The sequence below is a fragment of the Heterocephalus glaber genome, unplaced genomic scaffold (assembly GCF_053883595.1).
Source record: "Heterocephalus glaber isolate CG9 unplaced genomic scaffold, H.glaber_assembly_v1.0 deba00001497, whole genome shotgun sequence".
In the NCBI taxonomy this organism is placed as follows: domain Eukaryota; kingdom Metazoa; phylum Chordata; class Mammalia; order Rodentia; family Bathyergidae; genus Heterocephalus; species Heterocephalus glaber.
The window spans coordinates 38,145,611-38,169,269 of NW_028258320.1; the positions used below are offsets into that span (position 1 = coordinate 38,145,611).

At 37.6% G+C, this 23,659-nt stretch overlaps 1 protein-coding gene across 1 annotated transcript in view; it reads right to left on the reverse strand.

Moving 5' to 3' along the window:
- Positions 1-150: 150 nt before the first annotated feature.
- Ankrd22 (ankyrin repeat domain 22) overlaps positions 151-23,659 on the reverse strand; it is a 35,860-nt gene continuing 12,351 nt past the window's right edge. The window contains exons 2-6 of the mRNA XM_004858366.4: positions 10,599-10,790; positions 7,314-7,421; positions 4,373-4,450; positions 1,063-1,161; positions 151-722 (exon numbers count right to left, since the gene is read on the reverse strand). Coding sequence (XP_004858423.2) covers positions 645-722; positions 1,063-1,161; positions 4,373-4,450; positions 7,314-7,421; positions 10,599-10,790 — 555 coding nt within the window. The 3' untranslated portion in view covers positions 151-644. The remainder of the gene's footprint in view (positions 723-1,062; positions 1,162-4,372; positions 4,451-7,313; positions 7,422-10,598; positions 10,791-23,659) is intronic.

The following is a 23,659-nucleotide window of genomic DNA, read 5'->3' on the forward strand; positions in this document are numbered from 1 at the left end:
GTTACATGTCCTGTTGAAACCAAGGTAGCTTTTATTTGTAAATTAATGCCAAAATTTCTAGTGGGTACATTGGTAAACTGGCTTTCTAGAAACAGCTTTGCTTTGTGATGTTTGCTAATTTCTATGGCATAAACATACCAACCTTCAACAATTGATATATGTTTTTATTCAAGTTGTTTCATCAAAGGCATATTTACATTGGAGTCTCTGAACTTCACACATATACATATCATTCAATACAAATGTACAGACTTGGATTCCTCCTTTTCATACTTAATGGGACCTGAAAGGAACATTTTTCTCCCCAGCATGAAGTAAACAAGACTGATTCATTATAAGCCTAATACAACTGGAAAGACAGAATCTCAGATACTCTGCTCCTTTTCTTCAGGAGAGGCTGAATTTGAAATATCAATTTTTAACAGAGGTTTAATAGTTTTCCATGAACAATTATGGTGATAGTGAACTCCATTGAGTAAAAAAACATTATAAATAAAGGCTCTTCAAAAACATTAACCATGGCAGCCATGATTATCTCATAATGGAGGTATCCATGCTAGGTGGCCCACAGGCCAGCAGTCTAAGATGGAAACAGAATCCAGTCCTTTAGCATTGTCTGTGTCTCCACTTGTGAGGTCACAGGATTATGATGCTTTCCTTAGCATTAATTCAATCTGGGAAAATTTTAGTCTCTGTGCAATGTCCAGTGAGCTCTCACCATGCTAAAGAGATAAAGAAATTATAGTTATTTACTTCCAATAGAGTCAAAGGTCAACACAAATAATCAGTAAAGGCTGGGATATGGCTACTTGGTAAAGCACAGGCCCAAAGCCCCAAGTTAGATCCCTAGCACAGAAACAAAACAAAATATAAACCTCAGGCTTGACAAAAATCTTTAAATGGCACTCAGTTCTAAAAGTAATGGGATAATTTCATTGCTTGATGAGGACAATCAGTTTTACTCTTATTCAAATGAGAGGCAAGTTAGCTTCAATACAAGACCTAGATAAGAAGTAAATTATGCTGCTAGGAGAACCTCAGAACCTGGGTCAAGAGCCTTACCTTGTCCTTTATCATGGGGTCTGCATGGGCCTCCAGGAGCAGAGGGATGAGAGTCTGGTTTTTCATTTTACAGGCATAGTGTAGTGCAGTGCAGCCATACTGAAACACACAGGGCCAATGGGGCAGCTTATTCCTCAGGCTCTCCACAAACTTCAATGGGTGGCTTCTTTAGCACCATTGAAGTTTGCAGTGTATAACCAAGCAAAACAGCCTGCTACTTCTAGCACTTAAAACGTGTTCTGCTCTACTTCAATATAGATAATAACATCTTATAAACCATTAATATCTTCCACTTTCTCATTTTCTGTTCCAAACTGAAAAATGCAACTTATGAGAAACCAATGCTGAATTATGTCAAGGGTTGTTTGCAGAATTAGATATGCATGGACAATCAATACCTTGATCATTTTACCATCTTTTCCCTTAAAGAATTTCCACATGAGCCTTTTTGCAAATACTGTATTATCCTCCATAGTTTTCCATCCCCACAATGTGAAGAAGGTGGGTCCTCATATCACTACAGAATATTTATGAGATCATAAATTTGACATATAAGTCCACACTTAGCTTGTTAAAGTTCATATTATGTAATATAAAATAGTGGTTATGTTCCATTAGTACCAATTTAAAACACTAACTACAGATCAAGTAAGTCTATAGCTGGGAGATATGTGCTCAAAATTTTATCTTTCAGCCAGGCATGGTGGCACATGCATGTATGTAATTCTAACGCTGTTGAGGCTGAGGTAGAAGAACCACCACAGTTTCAAGGCCAGCTGGGGCTACATAGTGAATTCAAGGCCAGCCTGAAATATATAGCAAGACCCTGTCTCAAAAAATAATTATCTTTCAAAAATCAGCCAAGAAAACAACACAGATGCCATCTTACTCCAGAAAAAAATGGCTAACACCATGAAATCAAATAATAACAAATACTGGCGAGGCTACAGGGAAAAAAGAAATCTTTCTACCTTGTTGGCAGGAATGTAAACTAGTGTAACTACTATGGAGAACAGGATGGAGATTCCTCAAAGAACTAAAACTAGAAATTCCATTTGAACCAGTTATTCTCTTATTAGGTATGTTCCCCAAAGAGTTAAAGTCATTGTATTAAAGTGATTCATAAATACCCATGTTTATACCAGCACAATTTATATTAGCTAAATCTTGGAAACAGCCCAGGCACCCATTAATAGATGGTTGGATTAATAAAATGTGGTATTTATACACAATAGAGTATTACTCTGCCATAAAGGAGGATAAATGAATCATTTTTAGGTAAATGAATGAACCTCGAGAGCATAATGTTAAGTGAATAAATCAGACACACAAGTTTAAATATCTCATGATTTCTTTTATACGAAAAAAAATTATAAACAAATAGCAAAATAAAAAATAGGTAATAGGAAGTGGGGAGATCTTCTTATAATGAGGAGGAGAACAACAGATGGGGGGAAGAGAGAGGTAAGGAAAAGAAAAGGGATTTAAAAGAGTTGAAGAAAAAAATGGAAATAGAGCTTTTGCAAATGGGAACAAGAACTGAGTAGGGGGGATCAGGGAGGGATAGAAGGGAAGGGGATCAAAACAAAACAGTTGAGATGTGTCATGTACATGTACAAACTAACCCCAATAAATGAAATCATCTACTCCCAATATGTAGTAATAGATTTTTTTAATCAGTAAATAAAATTATGGTTACGGTAAGTGAAAAAAATAATATCCTTCTGCCACCTGCCTCGCAAGTGCAAGGTGCAGAGTTCAATCCCCAGTACCAAAATAATAATAATAATAATAATAATAATAATAATAATAATAATAATATCCTTGACTATCAGAACCAATAGAATTAATTTCGGGCCTTATTCCCTGGAAATTCTTCTAAGATTATAGGAATTAATGCTATAATCACTTCTTTTTATTATGTACTAGTGTGATGAATGAAAGATCTAGCTATGAAGTTTTCCGTATGAAATAAACAAAGCCTAAATAACTACAATGGAAAACACTTAGGGTCAGAAACATGGATTACAATATTCAGATTTTTTTTTAATGTTTGGTAAAAAAAATGGTGTCTCTGTATACATGCATGTGTGTGTGCATAGAAGTGTAAGAGTGCATCTCTATCTAGGAAAAATATACAGAAATAACTAGAAAAGTACCCTGGAAAAATTTTGACAACAGACACAAATTTTAAATCTTTTACATTTAAATGGGAAGATGAAAAAAATTTCAAAGATCTTCTATTTACTCTTTAATAATATCACCTAACACATTTTAAAGATATCTAAGGGAATAATGATATACAATAATTATCCAAATTAATCCAAAAATGCTATTTGAAATAAAAGAAAAATATACATTATTTTCTTGTTCTGCTTCACACACACACTCACACAAAACTATGTCCATTTCCGTATAATTTAATATAATCAAAATTGAAATGATGTAAATAGAAACAAGGATAGGGACATATTCTCTGTCAAAGAACAATAGTGATACACAGAGCAAGTTAAGCATCACAAATAGAGTGTTAGGGTTTGGAATCAAATTTGAACTTGCCCTTTTCAATCAAACACTGAACCTAAAATTTTATTCAATTACTATAAGTAAGTAAAAGTAGCATAGATTTTTGTGCCATTGTGATCATTTAAAGGGGGTAAAAGGCAAAAACAAAGCCTAACACTTTCCATGGGAAGAAGTTAGCTGACACTCCCATCACTGTCACTGCTCTCACCATCTCTCGGATTTCTCCTTGACCTTTGTCCTTATCTACCTTTCATGAAGGAAGGGGCTCTGTGAAAGTGGTTGGGATTCTGGCTGCAGCATCAGCTGTTAGCAGCCAGTGAGCACTTACTCTATGCAAGCGCTCTGCCTAGGGCTTTGTATGAACAGGACCTGTAAGGTAAGTACCCTATATTTCCATTTTGTAGATAAGGGAACTGAGAGTTAAATCAGTTCATAACTTACTAAAGCCCACATAAGTAAAAAGTGGAAAACGGAGATCTACACCTAGGCATTCTGATGTATTCTTCTTAATTATTGAAGATGGCATTTGTTATGAGAGCTTCCATTTTCCTTAAAGTTTCATCATTGTCAAAACGAATGCTTTATAATCAGTAAAGATTTTATTTTCATGAGTTTAATGGAAAAATATAAATAACATCTTAACTGACTGCCCATGAGAGTAAAAAAGAAAACTAAATGTAAAAGTGTCCAGGAAAATAAAGCAAGTAACTTTATACATAACAAATACAGTACCTGTAAATGTCATTTTAATATTGTTTCAAAATGGCTAAAAACACAAACTTACACAGTCTGTAGCATTAACCTCGACACCGGCATCAAGAAGCATTCGTACAAGGTACTCATTCTGCTTTGTCTTTGATACCTGTAACAGACAGCAAGTACAAGAAAGGTTATATTACAAATATTTTCTCCATCTATGTCCATGTCTTTTTAATCAGTAGGATTTATGTTAATCCCCAAGCTGCTATGCATCTGTGCATCTTTGTTACAATTTCCCCACCTCCTCCCTCCTTGCAGTATCAATCAAGGCCACAGTTTTTAGGGTGTAGTCCTGGGGTAGCAGCCCCAGCACCCAGGGATTTGTTTGAACAGCCTATTTTCAGACCCCACAGCAGACCTGACACATCCTACTGAGAATGTGACCCAGTTCCTGTCTTTCCCTTCCTTACTCAAACCCTTTGGAGCTTCCTATTGCTCTGAGAACAAATCTAAACTCTTCAGCATGGCGGTTCTAGGGCAGACAACCCTAAGCCTTCTCTCACCTCCAGATTTCCCCTGCTTAAGCAGCACTGGCTTTTTGTTAAGTCTTCTGTTCTCACCAGGCTCCTCAATGCACAGTGTTCCTTCTACCTGGAATCTTCCTCTCGCCTTCATTTGCTTGCAAATTCATCTTTCATATCTCAACCCAGGCCCTCTTTCTCAGAGAGGCATTGCCAGGCCTACCTGACCAAGTGAAATCCCTTCTGTCTAGGCTCTCATAACACCTATCACTTCTGTGCCACCTGCTTCACAGTGGTTTCACGTGTGTTTATGCCATTAGGGTAATAACTTCTTGTCAACTTCTACTCTCATGAGAACAGGGACTGTGCTTGTGTATTCATTATTGTATCTCCAACATGGGACGTAGTGTCTGGTCTATGATAAACACATGGTGGTGAAGGACTGAAGAAATGAATAAAAGTAACCAGGTCTCCTCAGAAAGCCATTTTCCCCTTCTAGTCCCTTCAGATTCTGACTTCATGACAATTGGAAACTTCTTCTTCCAGCAGCAGGACCCTGAGAAAGCAGAGATCTCCCTGCTCACAGGAACACAGCCCTAGAGTCAGCCCTGTCAGCACCTGAAGTTCCTGGTACTGCACTCCTGTCACCTGCTAACCTACCTTTCTCCTCCACCCTTCTCTGAAGTGACTCAGTCCTTTCTGGTCCTCTCCCCTATAATGTCCTCTCATGTAGCTTATTCCTTGTGCACCACAAATTTACAATTTTAGGTTCCATTGATAAATAGTGTACTTGTGTTGTTAGAGCCAGGCTACTTATTACCATCAGTTTTTTTGTTTGTTTGTTTTTTGCAGTACCACGGATCGAACTCAGGACCTTGCACTTGCGATGCAGGCACTGTACCACTGAGCTAAATCCCTGACCCTACCATCAGTATTTTTGCTTAGACCTCTAGCTTTTGAACATCGGACCATCTTGGAAAACAGAGTTATATGTCAACAAACTCTAAATGAACCTTGCTAATCATAGCTGTGATGCTTTTCTTCAGAGCCTCTAAAAAGATTTGTAAATGAATCATAGTTTTCTCCCCCCCAAATTAAAAATATTCAGGTAATCTATAATAAATACACTGATTTTTTCAAGAAGTTTTCAGGTATATAGAGAGATTATGTGTTTATTACTGAAGTAAAGTTTTCTTACTCTTTTCCACATGTTCAAACATTAAACTAGAGGTCCTCATTTTCTGTTGCATTTAAGTACCAAAGGAGATAATAACATTTTTAAATTTGCAGATTTTGTACGGAAATTTATTTTAATGAGGGTATCTAGAATCTATGGCCTATCAATACAAAAGTGAGGGATCTTGCTCATTTAAGTGGAGTAAAGTAAGCATCTGCTTTGTCTTCCCTCAGAGGTGGAACCAGTCTCAAGGGAGCCAGATGGGAAAAAGTGAACGAGTCAACACAGAAGGGTCACCCTTTTTGAAAAAAGAAACAAAAATTCCTCAAGCTTCATCTTCTACTCATAATATGATTGCATTCCTATACCAGCTACCTATTTATTTATTCAAGAAAAAGACCCTGCACAAGATCCATTCAAGCATGATTCCATTCATCAAGGTGAAAAGTGGCTTCAAATCCTCCATTAATATCTTCTGTGTTTGTCAGTTTCTTGAGATCTGTCTTCCAATCCATATCAAGTTGGGCCCTTAAACATTAGAAACTCAGAGAAGATGTACCAAAACATAAATTCCTCTTACAAAAAAAGGAGAAAAATTAGCAGAAAGAGGATTTTTAAAAAATGTTTGGGATTTTTGTGCTTCCTTTCAATGATTCCTAGTCAAGTTTAAATTATTTTTCCAAATAAGCTTCGAACAGATTATTTGCCCATTGGTTACTTTTTTTTTTTTATTTGGTACCGGGGATCGAACTCAGGACCTTGCGCTTGTGAGGCCAGTGCCAGAACCACATAGCTAAATCCCCAGCCCTGGTTACCTACTTTTGCTGCCTTCCTCCCCACTTTAATGGTAGTATCAGATGTGCACTGGGAATGTTGCTTATAGAATACAGATGGTCCCCAAGATACAATTGTCCAATTCTTCCTTTTTGAAAAGATTTTCAACTTTATGATGGTGGAACTATACTTTGAATTTTGAATTTTGATCTTTTTCTGAGCTAGTGATAAGTAGTATGATACTTGCTTGTGATGCTGGGCAGTGTCAGCTACATGATCACTAGGGTCAACAACTAATACTCTACAATATACTGTGCTGCTAAGCAATGATGCTGAGTATGTTAGGTATATTAAATATACTTTCTGCTCATATTTTCATCTTATGATAGGTTTATTGGGATATAACCCTATCTTAAGTCCAGGATCACCTGTACAAACCAAGGGCTTATTGTGTTACATTTCTTTACAGCATCTCATCTGCCTAGCAAAACTCTACAAGTCATGCCATGGCTCTCTTGTATGAAATTGGCCTTTGCCCTAACTGGTGTACTCACCATGAGGAAATACCCAATGAGCAGGACAGGCATTAAGAGGATAATGATTAGATAATCAAAGAAGGTAAATCTTTTCTTCACAGCATAATGCAAGCAGGTTCTCCCTTTCTAAAAAATAAGAAAAGAACTTTTATTTCAGTTTTTATATTTTCAAATCACCATATCAAAAAGTTTAGTTCATGCTTTTTTGTTATTAGGGTTCTCATTTTTCTGTGGGATATGTCTGGTTAATAAACTCAGATTTCCAATGACCAGAATACAGAAAAGTTCAGTGTAAAGGAAAAATTCAGTGGGAAGGATCAATGACAAACAGCAGAGGTAAATGTACATTGTAGAAATCATCAAAGGATGGATTCTCACCTTCACTTTAGCTTTTGAGAAAACTAATATACTGAAATACAATTGACCCTTGACGAACTCATTGGTTCCTGAGCGCTGGTTGTAACTCAAGTTGGCTGTAAGACAATACAGGTGAGATCTGGGTGTTTACCTGGGTACATGCTATAGATAACATGAGGCAGATGAATCTTTCATTAACCTAATTAACCAAGTTGTTTGTATGTCAGGCCAGTTGTAACTTGAGGGTCCACTGTATAAACACAGAACTGAAATTATATGAAAAGCTACTGTTAATCCTTTATAATCCATAGTGAACAATTACCCATTTTGTGGTTTTTTCATGGGAAAATTTTAATCACATGGCCATTTTTTCGTGTTCCCTCATGCTCATAAGCAGTGCTAAAGTATGCAAGTAATTTAATTCTTCAAATACATGGATTTAAGCTTTGAGGGGTAGGAGAGAAAGTGAACCCTCAGGACCTCATAATGAAAGGTGGCCAGGCCAGGCATGGTGGCACATGCCAGTTATCCCAGCACTTGGGAGGCTGAGGCAGGAGGATTGCCAGGAGTTCGAGGCCAGCCTGAACTACATAGTGAGACCTGTCTCAAAAAAAAAAAAAGAAAGGTGGCCAAAAAATACACAGACAAGTATAATGCAAAACAGACTATGGGTAATTGGAATAGCAGCCAAAGCATTAAAAAGAAAGGGAGAGCAAAAGAAAGGAGAGGTTAGTTTCAACACGGAGGAGCCACTGTTCTTCAGTAAGAATGCTTACTTGTTTTTCTAAATATCAAGTATTTTTATTATCTATAAACATCTTGGAAATTAAACAAAAATATAATGATAGAATTTGGAATTACCCATCAAATAGTCCACAGTTAATATTTACATTTTACTGTACTGTACTATATTTTCTTCAGATCTTTTTAAATGCATATATGTGGAATTTTAAAATATTAGATCATATTGCAAATATAAAATCATATATTGCCTCTTTTTAGTTTACAAATGCATATTTAGAATCTGCCCTTTCCACGCCATTCAATATTCTTAAGTATAAAATTGTAATGGTTGCATGGTTTTCTATTTAACAGAGCTACTCTATTCAGCTAAATGCTATGTATTGGACATTTCAAGTTTTTATTTTTAATTTTTATAAATAACATTGCCTGAACATCCTCATTCACAGAGCTTTGTCAACAATTCTAAGTTTGTCCTTTGCTTAAGTTTCTAAAATTAGAATTGCTAATATGATAGTATTAACACTTTTCAGATTGTACTGCCAAATTGTGCTTCAATAAGATGATAACAATGTAAGCCCACTTCCTAATCAGAATTTAATTTTCTTTAATTAGTTAACTGACAGACAAAAAGAAACATTTGTTTCCTTTTTAATTCATTTACTTTCCATAGTATCAACATTTTCTATAGGCATGTGCTTCAAATCACCAGCAGAACTCTTTGCTTGTTAGTCTGTAAGGTTTTTTTTGTTTAGTACCTCTGAAAACAGTTCGTAAACAGATTTAAGAAATGTGAAAGAACTTATGCAGGTTATTCATTTATAAAGACTACTATTTGGGAAAAATAAAAAATATGAAACATTAAAGCACCATTAGAGACATTTAGGAAGTAGAAAATGCAAACAAAAACCACCTCTGATAAAATCTCTATTAGTCTAAACTTACAGTACACCCTAAAGTCCCTTTCATGGTTTTATGATACCAAAGGATCCAACAGGCTGCCTGAAGTTGTCCTCTGCAAAACAGAGGGGAGTTGCTCTTCAGCCCTGGCCTTGTGCTGTCAAACATTTCTCTCTCAGCTTTCTAATGAACATGCTCCAAAACAAACAAGAACTCATGGATGTCTGACTCCCAGCAGGGTAGGTTACTCCAGGCCTGCACTCCTAGCTGCTCAGCTGTGTTCTAGGGAGATCCTGTCACTCTACTAAGCAGCTCACCTGTTAGCTTCAGCACAGGCATGATTTGATTTTAAACTCATCCAGGGCTAGGAGTGCTGCTCATGTTAGTGCTTGACAAGGATGGGTGAGACCCTGAGTTTGATCTCCAGAACCACAAACAAACAAACAAAAATCCACTCACACAAAAAATAGTAAGCACATGCAAGAAAGTGAGTAGCGATCAATTTTCTGATAATGTCACTCCCAATGATCTGGTCATTAACATGGTTTGGCAGTGGCAAGTGTTTTGCTTATTGAATGCACTTGAGTAGGTACAGGACATCCATAACTATTGAAAAAAGTGACTTTTAATGTTTATTAAGTATAATTTAAATGCTGCCTTTATTATAATGCAGATGCCAGATAGTCAGAAGAGTTCTGCAAGGATGCTCACGGCAAGACACACATATGCTGCTCTGCCTTGGCTCTGAAGACTCCAAACTAGCTAATATTGCATCTTAAATGCATTCTCCATGTCTTTTGCAAGGCTTCAAGCCCTTGGCTTATGAGCACATATAAGTAGGTTTCTCTGAGCATTCCTTCATACTAGAAGAACATAGGAACTTCTTCAGATCAGATCATTAGCATAATAGATCACAAAGTCAGTATTTCTTTAACAAGAAATATTCCCATTACTTCTGTAATAGTGAGAAGGGGAAAGAGAGAGAAGAAGAGCAAAAGGATGGGAAGTAAGAGGAAGAAAGAAAGAAGCTCTGACCAACCAAGGGATTGAACCATTCTCTTCCTCTTCAAAAGTACAAAGACTAAATCAATCATATAGTATGTCTGTTGATTGAACTATGTTTTATTATGATTTTTTGCACAGTAAAATATCCTTAGTTCCAGTTCCTCCAAAGTCATACTAAAAAGAAAAAAAAAATTGTAGGTATTAGGAGCTATAAACAATGAAGAAGTGGCGCTCACCACTTCCACCAATTGGCAGAGAGGAATTATAATAGAACTGTCCATTCGTGTGTTACAGCCTCACCTGGTTTTTGAGGTTGACGTTAGCATTCCTTTTTAAAAGGAAGGAAACAATTTTCACATGCCCTCGCCTGCAAGCACAGATGAGAGGAGTGTCTCCATTGAAGCCATCCTGAATGTTGACATAGCAGCTGTCTTCTCTTACCCACCGCCACACTTGACCAAAGTCATTCTGGTAGGCTGCCTGGCAGATGGGCTGAGTGGAGAAAAACAGACACAGTTCTTGAAATACAAGCATAATTAAACCAAAATAATGAAGAGGAGGAGGAAGAAGGGGAAAGAAGGAAGAGAGGGAGGAGGAGGAAGGGGAAGAAGAGAAGAAGGAGGAGATAAAGAGGAAGAGGAAGGAGAAGGAGAAGAAATCATTACCTAATAATTTAAAACTTATGTTCCAAAAAGGTGGAGGAGGAGGAGAAGAACAAGGAGAAGGACAAGGAAAGAAGAAGAAGAAAAGAGAAAGAGGAGGAAGAAATCATTACTCAATAATTTAAAATTTGTATCTAAACTGCAAATATTGCTTAGATGTTGGGTCTCAGCGGTGCCTGGCCTTTAAGTTAGAAGAGCATAAGTCCATGAAGAACATTTACATTTTCTTAAATTGCTAGGCACATAGAACAGACAAATAGTGAGTAGACAAATGAACAAAATACTACAAATCTAACTAAGTAAGGAAATTGTGAATTGTGATAGCAAACAAATAGACATCCAGAATAGCAGGAGCTTACTAAAGCTAGAATGGGCCTGTCAGGGCAGCATGAGGTGATGGTATGAGACCTACATGACTCAAGAGAATCAGAAAAGTGGAAAAGACAAGTGTTAGACAAATAATATACAAATAAAAATTACATAATTGTTATGTTTTAGACCTAAAATGTCCCCCCAAAAGTCTCATGTGTTCAGAAGTGGGGCTTTTGGAAGGTGATTGGATCACGGGTGCCCAATATTCAACAGCATATAAATCCGTTGATGAGTTCACAACTGAAAGTGCTATAAAAAGGTAGGGCCTGATCGCAAGATGTGGATCACTGGGGATGTGATCTGAAAGGGCTTTTTCTTGTCCCTGGTTCTTTCCTCTATCTCTGCTTCCTGGCTGCTATGAGCTGAGCTGCCATGAGCAGCTTTCCTCTGCCATGTGAAATGTATCTATCTAGTGGGGAAATAAGATACAGACACACATACACACAGGATAAACAACCAAAATTGTTTGCATGTGTGCAATTCTGGGGATTGAACCCGTGGCCTCATGTTTTATCACTGCATGCTAAACACATGCTCTGTCGCTGACCTACATCCCTAGTCCCTAAGAAAACAGTTTTAAAGAGTGGGTGGGTAAATAAGACCTGAAGAAGCTGGGACAGATCAGAGACAAAGTCAAGTGAGTGTATTTGCTGACCAACTGAGGTTCTTTGTGTTTTTTTTGGTACTGGGGATCAAACTCAGGACCTCGTGCTGGTAAGGCAGGCACCAGAACCACTGAGCTAAATCCCTGGCCCCTCAACTGAGGTTCTAACATTGCTATGTATTACATATGTCACCGGTAAATACTTTTCTTGTGGCAGAGCTGAGACTCAAACCCAGGGCCCCACACATGTCAGACAAGCGCTTTATCACTGAGCACCACTCCAGGCTTGTAATATACCTTTATACTCAAAGGCTTTCTCATGAAAGAAACATTCCAAAAGAAAATCAACTCATAACAATTAAAATGAAGACTCTGTCCCCGAAATAAAGTAAATATGATACATGATTTGCACATTTTAATAGAAATGCACACTTGCAAACTACCTATTCAATTTCACCAAAGTTTTCCCTTGATTAGACTTCTCTTTATTTGGGCATAGTAGTGTGTCAGGGTACTGCCTGACTGACATAGGAAGTACTGGAACAGTTAAAAGAACAGTTAGCTGGTGTTGAAAAAATGGGCTATAATTCTAGCTATTGCTAACTCCCTGGATGACTGTGGACAATTCACTTCCTCTCTAGTGTGTTTCAGTGCCCTTGATCATGAAATAAAGAAGTGAGGAGAAAGTTTCCTTTGCATTTTCACAATATGTGACTTCTGGAACTTTAATCTTAACCAATACATCTCCCATGCCACAAAAAATGCTGAAATACTTGCAGTGAATTTCTATTGTCTTAGTAGTGATGTCCTATCATTTGGATTTTGATAACAAGTAAATAAAACTAAATATAACAAAATGATGTAAAAATCACCAGGTCTTAATTTCCCAATCAAATGCATTAAAAACAATATTATAACTCACAAAAGATATTTCAACATAAATATAAAAATAAGTGTAGAGTACCCAGTGTAGAGTACTTGCTTAGCATGTGAGGTTTGGGTTCATTTCTCAGCACTGTAAAAACTTTTTTAAATAAAACAAGAATATTTAACATAGGCAATATATATCCATACATATATATATATATATATATATATATATATATGTATATATATATAAAACCATAGGAGGAAAAAGCAGTTCTCTATATTGGATAGACTTAACTATATGAAAAAAAGAGCTAATTTTATTGTCTTTTTGTAGTTGAGATGGACTCTCACTCTGTTACCTGGACTGGTCTTAAACTCCTAGACTCGTGATTCTCCTCCTTAATCTCAAGAGTAGCTGGGACTGCAGGCATCCATCATCATTCCTGGGTTTCCTTTTTTAAAATTTCACCATAAATCAATAAAAATTAATTATAGGAATTGATAGTCTATCATGAGGAGTTTGAAAGCAGGTGCTCTTGGAGTTATTTTTCTTTTTTCAAAAATTTAACTTAGAACATTTAAAAAACTGTAATACTTTAGGTATTAGTTAGGCTTACCATCCTCTCTTTAAAAATTTTGTAGACTTGATAACACTAGGCCCCCATTCCCACGGGACACCAAATAACTGGGGCATGGTGTCAGTGGCTCCAATTCCCACCACTCCCTATTACATTATGTCTGGCCCACTGCAGTCCTTTATGCTGCCTGCCTGGCCCCTTACCTCTAAGATCAAGGTTCTTCTTTTTGGGCTCCTTGAAATCTTCCCTGAGACTTCACTAAAAATGGTCAGAGTTGTTCCGAGTGAAGCACTAGGTGCTTTTGAGGGCTTTCTCGATCCTACTTGTGCAGTATTACTTAAAATATTAACCTGATCTTATCTTTAGTCTTTCCTAGACTTCCAGTGTCCTGGGTGCAAAGTTTCCGGTTTTGAAAAGCCAAATATTAACGGCTGGGGGTAGCCAGTGACAGAGCACATATTTAGTATGCACAAGGTCCTGGGTTCCATCTCCAGCACCAATCAATCAATCGATGGGTCAGTCTCCCTGGCTCATTGGAGACACAAGCAATTTGATATATGAGTTGATCTAAGAGCTGAAGAGACTATGTTACTATGAGCTCTCAATTTCCAGTAGGGGGGAGTTCAGTGTTAGAAAAGTAATGAAAGGAGACAAGGAAGTCCCATAGAAAGTGGCCTAGCTACATCCCAGTAGAATGATTCCAGTTCATAACAATTAGAATTTTTGTATTGTTGGTTATATACAATAATTGGTTAGATATTGTATAAGAACTAGAAGAGTTCAAGTTTCCCAACACAAAAGATAAATACTGAAACAGATGGAAATGTTAATTATTTTAATTTGATCATTAAAAATTATATATGTGTATTAAATTATCACACTGTATGTACCCCAAAATTTAAGCAATTGTGATGCCAGTTAAAAATAAAGAAAGAAAATAAAAAAGGAAAGGCTGGTGGATAGAGTAGACATGAAAAAGAAGAAGGCTTGTCTATTTGGGCTGAAGGAAGAGTTGTTGTACATGATTTTTAGTCTGAGGAGTTCCTGAAACTAGGAGGTACCGTGAGTGTAGAGGAAATGCACTTGGGAAACTACCTTGATGACTGGACTCCCCATTAATTTCAATACCAACCCTCTCTCTATCTGCTTTGCTGATGTCCTGGTTCAGATCTTTATAGGCCTCACCAAGATTATTGTAAAACTAGCTATAAAAGAAGCTATCAAAATATATGATGAATGTTTAAATTTTAAAAATTTATTACAGTAAAAGATACATTGCCATTAACCCCCCTCAAAATACTTTCCTTTGCTTCAAAAGCACTTATCCCATTGTTCTTGCTATTTTCTGTAACAGTTCTGGAAGTTCTCCTTTGTGGGTGAATTCTGCTACTGAATGCCATCCAATAGAAGGCAGACTTACAAAAACATTATGATGTGTCCTCATCCATCTACTGGATCTAGGACCACGCAATTTCTGACTCTACCCCAAAGTCAAAATGAGCATGAAAGGCAAATATTTTGAATCAATTCAGGACATGAAGGCAACCAGGATAGTACAAGTGAAGAAACTTAAAGAGGTCTTCCAGAACTGCTTCAGAAAGTGGCAAGAACTATGGAGTAAGTGTGTTTGAAGGAATGGGTATATTTTGAAGAGTATTAGTGTCAATGTGTCCTTTACTGTAATATTTAAGATTTATCCCAAGTTGCACGGAACATGCCAAATCAGCCCAGTGCAGACAGGCAGGTCTGCGCATGCCCTACCGAGGTCCCGAGTCTCACAGAACTCGCCGAATCAGCCTGCGTCCCGGCAACAATCCACTGGACCCCCACCACCACCACTCCTCTGTACAGCCACCTGGTTCCACACTACAAAGAAGCAGAGGACACCAGACCACCAGACCATGGTACTGAGTCCCGCTGCTCCCGGCCCAGAGGTAGGGGCTTCTGAGCCACCATCCCACTGCTCCTGGACCAGAGGAAGGGGCTTCCCGGTCACCATCCCTCCCGCTGCCCCCAGCCCACAGGAAAGGGCTTTTGGGCCACCATCCCTAACACTGCTCCTGGCCCCTGTCCCACCTCTCCCAGCTCAGAGGAGGTAATCCGTGCAGGCACCAATAGCGCTCCCCCCAGTAGAAATGAGAAAACACATAAATAAGTCTCAAAACCAGACTTACAGATCACCTACAGCAACCCCAAAGGGAAATGAGGCAGAACAATCTGATACTCAACAACATGGACCCACTGAACTGGCAACAAAAGGGGATCTGGAAAAAATGAAATCAGAAATAATTTCTCAGATAACAGGGGAAATTGTGCCCCTAGTGCAAGACATGATTAATAAATCTAGAGAGGAGCTCAGGAACATGATGGAATCCCAACACAGGAAACAAATGGAATCCATAAAACAGATGCAAATAGATTTCCAGGACATGAAAAACTCCACTGAAAGTCTACACAGCAGAATGAGCCAATGTGAGGACAGAATTTCAGATATAGAAGATCAGATTGCAATTAGTGACCAGGAAAAGAAAAATTCCTTCAAAATTTTAAGGGAACACGAGAAATCAATCCAGCAGCTGCTAGATGATGCAAAGAAGAATAACATAAGACTGATTGGAGTCAATGAAGAAAGAGGAGAGAGTGCAGATGACATAAAAAATCTCTTCACAGAAATAATGGCAGAAAACTTCCCAAGCAGGGGAAAAGAGCTTGGCATACAGATAAGTGAGCCATATAGGACTCCAAATAGCCTTGATCAAAAAAAATCTACACATAGGCATATAATTGTTGAGATTCCAGAAACTCAACAGAAGAACAAAGTTCTCCAAGCAGTCAGAGAAAAGAAACAATCACATACAAAGGAAAGCCCATCAGAATCACAGCAGACTTCTCAACACAAACCATCAAGGCAAGAAGAGCTTGGAGTGACATATTCCAAGCCCTAAAAGAAAACAGCCTCCAACCCAGATTGATGTACCCTGCAAAACTATCTTTCAAAATGGATGGAGAAATAAGATACTTTCATGACAAAGAGTACCTTAGGAACTTCGTGAATACCAAACCAGCACTCCAAAGAATTTTACACAATAGCCTAGGAACAGACATTGAGGATCACAACCCCAGGAAGCAAAGCAGAATGAACCCATCTGGCATGACAAGAAATTAAATGTAAAGAGGGAGAACCCAACAAAAAGAAAAAGTCATGGCAAAGACAACGCAATATGTTTCAGTTATAACCATCAATGTTAATGGTCTCAATTCACCAAACAAAAGAAATAGACTGGCAGAATGGGTCAAGAAGCAAAATCCAACAATATGCTGCATCCAAGAAACACACTTAATTCAAAAGGAAACTCATAGACTGAAAGTCAGAGGGTGGAAAACAATATTGCATGTGACAGGAACCTGAAAAAAAGCAGGAGTAGCTATCCTCTTTGCAGATCAAGTAGATTTCAAACCAACACTGATTAAGAGAGATGAAGAAGGACACTACATCCTTGTTAAGGGAAGAATCCAAGAGGGAGAAATGACAATCATAAATATCTATGCACCAAACACTAGTGCACCCAACAAAATAAAACAAATACTAACAGACATGAAAAGTCATATATGCACTAATACAATTGAAGTGGGGGACCTCAAAACCCCGCTGTCACAAATAGATAGATCAACTAGACAAAAAATAAGTAATGAAATACTAGAACTCAATTGAACTCTTGAACAAATGAACTTAACAGATGTTTACAGAGTCTTCCACCCCACAAAATCAGAATACACATTCTTCTCAGCTGCACATGGGCCATTCTCCAAAAGAGACCACATACTCACACATAGAACATGTTTAAGTAAGTGCAAAGGAATTGAAGTTATCCCCTGTATATTATCAGACCATAGTGCAATGAAATTGGAGATCTATAGCAAAAGAAACTCGAAAAGTTTCATAAACACGTGGAAATTAAACAACACACTTCTGAATAACCAATGGGTCAGAGGAAATTAAAGAAGAAATCAGACAGTTCCTTCAATTAAATGACAATGACTATACAACATATCAGAATCTATGGGACACAATGAAAGCAGTCTTATGAGGGAAATTCATAGCAGTGAATATGCACATTAGGAAAACAGAAAGAGCCCAATTAAACAACCTGATGCTCAACCTCAAGCTTCTAGAAAAAGAAGAGCAGGACAACCCCAGAGCTCATACAAGGGAGGAAATTTTAAAGATTAGAGGAGAAATCAATGCAGTGGAGATGAAGAGAATGATACAAAAAAAAAAAAAAATCAATGAAGCCAAGAGTTGGTTCTTTGAAAGAATCAACAAAATTGACAAACCCTTAGCCAACCTTGTCAGAAAAAGGAAAGAAAAGACCCAGATCCATGCAATTAGGAATGAAAAGGGTGAAATTACAACAGACCCAACAGAAATCCAGAGGATCATCAATACCTACTTCCAGAGCCTATATGTCAATAAGATGGAAAACACAGAAGAAATAGACAGATTACTAGATACATATGAATTACCAAAGTTGAACGAAGAAGACCTAAAAATTCTGAAGAACCCAATATCAATGAATGAAATTGAAAATGTAATTAAAAACTTATCAACTAAGAAAATCCCGGGCCCTGATGGCTTCACTGCTGAATTCTACAAGACATTTAGAGAGGAACTGCTGCCACTACTGTTTAAACTCTTCAGTGAAATTGAAAGGGAAGCAATACTCCCAAATTCATTCCTGGAAGCAAGCATCACCTTGATCCCCAAAGCAGAGAAAGACCCAACCGAAAAGGAGAACTATAGGCCAATCTCACTAATGAACATAGATGCAAAAATCCTTAATAAGATACTGGCAAACAGAATGCAGAAGATCATCAAGAAGATCATACACCCTGATCAAGTGGGATTCATCCCAGGGATGGAGGGATGGTACAATATATGCAAATCAATCAATGTAATACACTATATCAATAGACCCAAGGACAAAAACCATATGATTATCTCCATAGACGCAGAAAAAGTATTTGACAAAATCCAACATGCATTTATGATAAAAACCCTACAAAAAATTGGAATAGATGATCTCTACCTCAATCTGATAAAAGCCATCTATGAAAAAACAACAGCCAATATCATACTAAATGGTCAAAAATGGAAATCCTTCACACTAAAATCAGGAATAAGACAAGGATGTCCACTATCACCACTCTTGTTAAATATAGTTTTGGAAACATTAGCCACGGCAATTAGACAAGAGAAAGAAATAAAAGGAATAAAGATAGGAAATGAAGAAGTCAAATTGTCATTCTTTGCAGATGACATGATACTGTATACAGAAGACCCCAAGAACTCCACCAAAAGTCTTCTAGACTTAATAACCAAATTCAGTCAAGTAGCTGGTTACAAGGTCAACACACAAAAATCAATAGCTTTCCTCTACACAAATGACAGACTCACTAAGAGAGAAATAGGGCAAACAATTCCTTTCACAATAGCATCCAAAATACTGAAATACCTAGGAATCAACCTAACAAAAGAAATCAAAGACCTCTTCTCTGAAAACTATGGCACTCTGAAAAGAGAGATTGAAGATGATATCAGAAAATGGACAGACATCCCCTGCTCCTGGGTAGGAAGGATTCATATAGTGAAAATGGCCATACTTCCAAAACTGCTATATAGATTTAATGCAATTCCAATTGAGATCCCAGCAGCATATTTCATGGACCTTGAGTATACAATCCAAAAATTCATTTGGAACAAGAAGAGAGCCAGAATAGTAAAAACAATTCTAGGTAACAGAGACATGGCAGGGGTTATCACAATCCCCAACCTGCAACTATACTACAAAGCTACTGTGATAAAAACAGCATGGTACTGGCAAAGAAACAGACCTGAGGATCAGTGGAACAGATTAGAAGATGCAGAAACAACGCCAGACACACTCAGCCATCTCATCTTCAATAAAGGAGCCAAACACCCTCACTAGAGGAAAGATAGCCTCTTTAATAAATAGTGCTGGAAAAATTGGGTTTCAACTTGCCAAAGATTAAAACTAGACCTATATCTCTCACCATGTGCTAAACTAAAATCAAAATGGATCTAAATATTAAAATAGAAACTCTGAACCAGTTGGAACAGAGGTCAGGTAGAACCCTTGAAGACATCAGTGTAGGAAAAGATTTTATGAACAAAACCTCAGTTGCCCATGAACTAGCACAAACAATCAACAAGTGGGATCTCTTCTTATTAAAAGGCTTCTGCACAGTGAGAGAAACCACCAGCAGTGTGAAGAGACAACCCACAATGTGGGAAAAAATCTTCACCTGCTCTTCCTCAGACAAAGGTCTACTATCTCGAATCTATAAAGAACTTAAAAAGATCAGACCTCCCAAATTTAAAGACCCAATGCGAAAATGGGCATCTGAAGTGAACAGACATTTCTCAGACAAAGAAGTAGAAATAGCAAATAAATACATGAAAAAATGTTCAACATCACTGATCATTTGAGAGATGCAAATGAAAACAATGCTGAGATTCCACTTCACTCCAGAAAGAATGGCTTTTATTATGAAATCAACCAATAACAAATGCTGGCAGGGCTGTGGGGAAAGAGGAATACTGCTCCACTGCTGGTGGGAGTGTAGACTGGTGCAAACACTGTGGAAAACAGTACGGAGATACCTCAAAGAACTAGGACTGGAAGTCCCATTTGACCCAGCTATTCCACTGTTGGGGATCTTCCCGAAAGAATTAAAAGAATCATACCACAGTGATATATGTGCACCCATGTTCATAGCAGCACACTTTGTGATAGCTAAAACTTGGAAACAGCCCAAATGCCCATCAACTGGAGACTGGATAAAGAAAATGTGGTTTTTTTTATAAAATGGAGTACTACTCAGCCATAAAAAATGGGAAATTAGAGACATTTATAGCTAAGTGGATGCACATTGAGGCGATACTCTTAAGTGAAATAAATAGGACACACATGTATAAATAAAGAATAGTTTCTCTGGTGTGAGAAACTGAAAGTGTAAATAAGGACTAAATGTATAATAGGTAATGTGAAATAGGAAGAAAAGGGGCAAAGGGGAAGGAAGTGGGAGGGCTAGGGGAAAGGATAAAAGGGAATGGGATTAATATGAGAAAATGGAAAAATAGGAACAAAATCTTTGTAAATAGGGAGGACTGGAGGGGTTGAAGGGAGGGCTGGGCAAGGGTGAAAAATAAGAACCAAGAGAGATTACGTAAAGGTGCAAATTTCCAATGATGAATGTCATTATATTGTATACCTAAAATGTACCAATGATTAGAATGAATAATTGATAATGCAAAATAGGAAGAAAAGGTCCAAAGGGGTAGGGGTAGTGGGAGGGGCAGGGAGAAGGAAAGAAGGGAAAGGAAAAATGATGAGAAATGGAAAAAATGGAAGTAAAGTCTTTGTAAATAGGGAAGGGTGGAGGGGGTGAAGGGAGGGCTAGGAATGAGGAAAAAATAAGAACCAAGATGCATTATGTAAAGGTACAATTTCCAATGAGAAATGTAATTGTGTTGTATACCTACAATGTACCAATAAAAGAATTTAATAAAAAAAAATTTAAGATTTAAACATTCACTGTATATGTCAATCATACTTCATAACTGGTCTTATCTCTCCCAGTCTCATTCATCCCGGCTCCAACTCATCCTCAAAACACAGCAGCTGCATGTCACTTCGCTGCTGAAAACAGTCCTCAGTGACCAATTAGGTCAGGATGCTGTCCTTACATGGACACACATGATTTTTAAAATCTCACCCAGCCTCTCTTTACAATGGCATCTCCTATAAGTTCCTTATCTATTACCTTGATCTAAGTAAATAAAGACGTGTGTTTGCTATAGCTTGAATGTGTTCCCAGAGTTCATGTATTGCTAACTTGATCCCCAAGGCAGTGATATTGAGATTAGGCCTAATGAGAGGTATCTGGATGATGAGGACCCTGTTGTCATGAATGAGTTAATGTTGTATCTCAGGAGTGGGTTGGTTATGGCAGGAGTGGGTTCCTAATAAAAGGATGAGTTTGGCCCCCTCTTGCTCTTTTCTCTCTCCCCTTCCTTTCTAATATGGAATGATCAGCAAAAAGGCCCTAGCCAGATGCTGCTTCTCTGTCTTGGCCTTCTTACCTCTGAAACGATGAGCCATTAAAATTCTATTCATTATAATTTACCCAGGATGTAATATGCTGTCATAGTAGCACAAAATGGACTAAGACAGTGATAATAACAGCCTTCTCTCCAACTAGACTGTCAGCTAAATAAGGACAGATATTATGTCTGTACCTATTCATCATTATATCCCTAACATCCAGCATAGTGTTTGGCACATAGTAGGCAGTTGAGATATAAATAGACAGATAAATAGAGTAGATAAGTGAATGAATAAATCATAAGATGAACCGACATTTATTGACTACTTCAGTTATTTCACTTAACCCTCATGACAACCTTAGAATTACACTCAGTTTGCACAATAAACTAAGGGAAATCGTCTTCCTTCCCAAAGTCACACAGCTCATAACTAGCAAGGCCAGGGACCAAATTCAGAAGAATGACTGCAGAATACATACATTCTGCCTTTAATTACTTCACGCTTAAAAATTAACTTTCAAAATGTCTCTGGCTGCAAGATTTTGCATTTGAGATTTGTACCCAACATTGATCCACAGTCTATTCTCTCAGGATACTGATCAGTCCTCTTTTGGCACTGGCCTGCTGGTGCTCAGTTATATATATCTAGATTCTTTCTCCAAAAAGACTTAGAATTAGCAATATCTGTTGAGGAGTAGAAGGTAATGGTCAGTGGGGCTACAGAACAAACAGAAAAAAATATGACCTAAAGGCAAAGCAAGAAAAGTTTAAAAAAAAAAAATGAAAAGATTTTGATTTTAATGATCATCCAGAGACCTATATTTTCCTTTTTTGAGGGTCTCAGTATTTAGTTCAGTCTGGCCTTGAATTCACTGTGTAGCCCAGGCTAGTCTTGAATTTGAAGTGATACTTCTTGCCTCAGCCTCCTGAGTGCTGGGATTATAGGCAGGAGCCACCACACCCAGCTATTCGAGATCAGCTTTCATACTTCTGTAGGGGGAGAAGGCAGGAGCCTCAGTACATTGTCTCTGAAGAACTGGAAGCTGTGATTGGAGAAGAATTTGTCATAAATTTGGCAGAGAAAGGGCTGGTGGAAGTTAGCAAGTACATGGGATTCAGGCAACATTCTGCACATAGGTGACATGGTATTGTCAAATGGCTACAAATGTAAGTTCTGAAAGTAAACATTCTGTGTTACAATCTCAAGTATAACAGCTGTATTATTTGAACAATTTGCCTAAACACTTTGTGCTTTTTTTTCAACATTTAATAATTATTCTTTCTTTATTACTGCTTACCACAGAAGGAATTAAATGTGACTGTATAGATGAAGCATTTAGCTTAGATTTGACTCATACTAAGTCCTCAATTAGTGTTAGTTAGTCCTATAATTATGAAAGCATAAGGAGCCAATGAAGATGGGCAAGGGTGGTTATGAAAAGTAGATTATAGCTCAGAGAGTGAAGAAATAATGGATAGAGAGCAAAAATAGAATCATTAGCCTTACTACCCAGAGAAAGGACAAGTAAGTCGGACTGTGAGAATATTAGACTGGCTGATTATTTTTCTTGCCAGAAAAAAATGTTTGATAGTTCTGTTTTATATTACTATGTATTTATCTCTGACCATTACAGAAATGCAAACTAAAATATTACTGAGATTCCATCTTACTCCAGAAAGAATGGCTACCATCATGAAATCAAATAATAGCAAACTGGTGGGGTTGCAAGGGGTGGGGAGGAATTCTTCTAAACTAGTCATTCCTGTAAACTAGTGCAACCACTGAGGAAATCAGGGTAAAAATTCCTTAAAAAACTAAAACTAGAAATACCATTCGACCTCCCTATACCACCCGCCAGCTATCTTTTTGATATGTTACAGTGATACATGCATACCCACGTTTACAGCAGGATGACTCATAATAGCTAAATCTTAGAAGTGGCCTATATGTCCATCAATAGAAAATATGGTGTTTATTATACACAACGGAGTACTAGTGTGCCACAAAGAAGGATAGATTTGAAGCATTTGTAGGAAAATGGATGCACCTTGGAATGACAATGTTAAGTGAAATAAATCAGATTCACATGGTTTATCTTATAGGAGAAGCCCAAAGTGCAACTAATCTAAAAGCAAAATAAGAGACA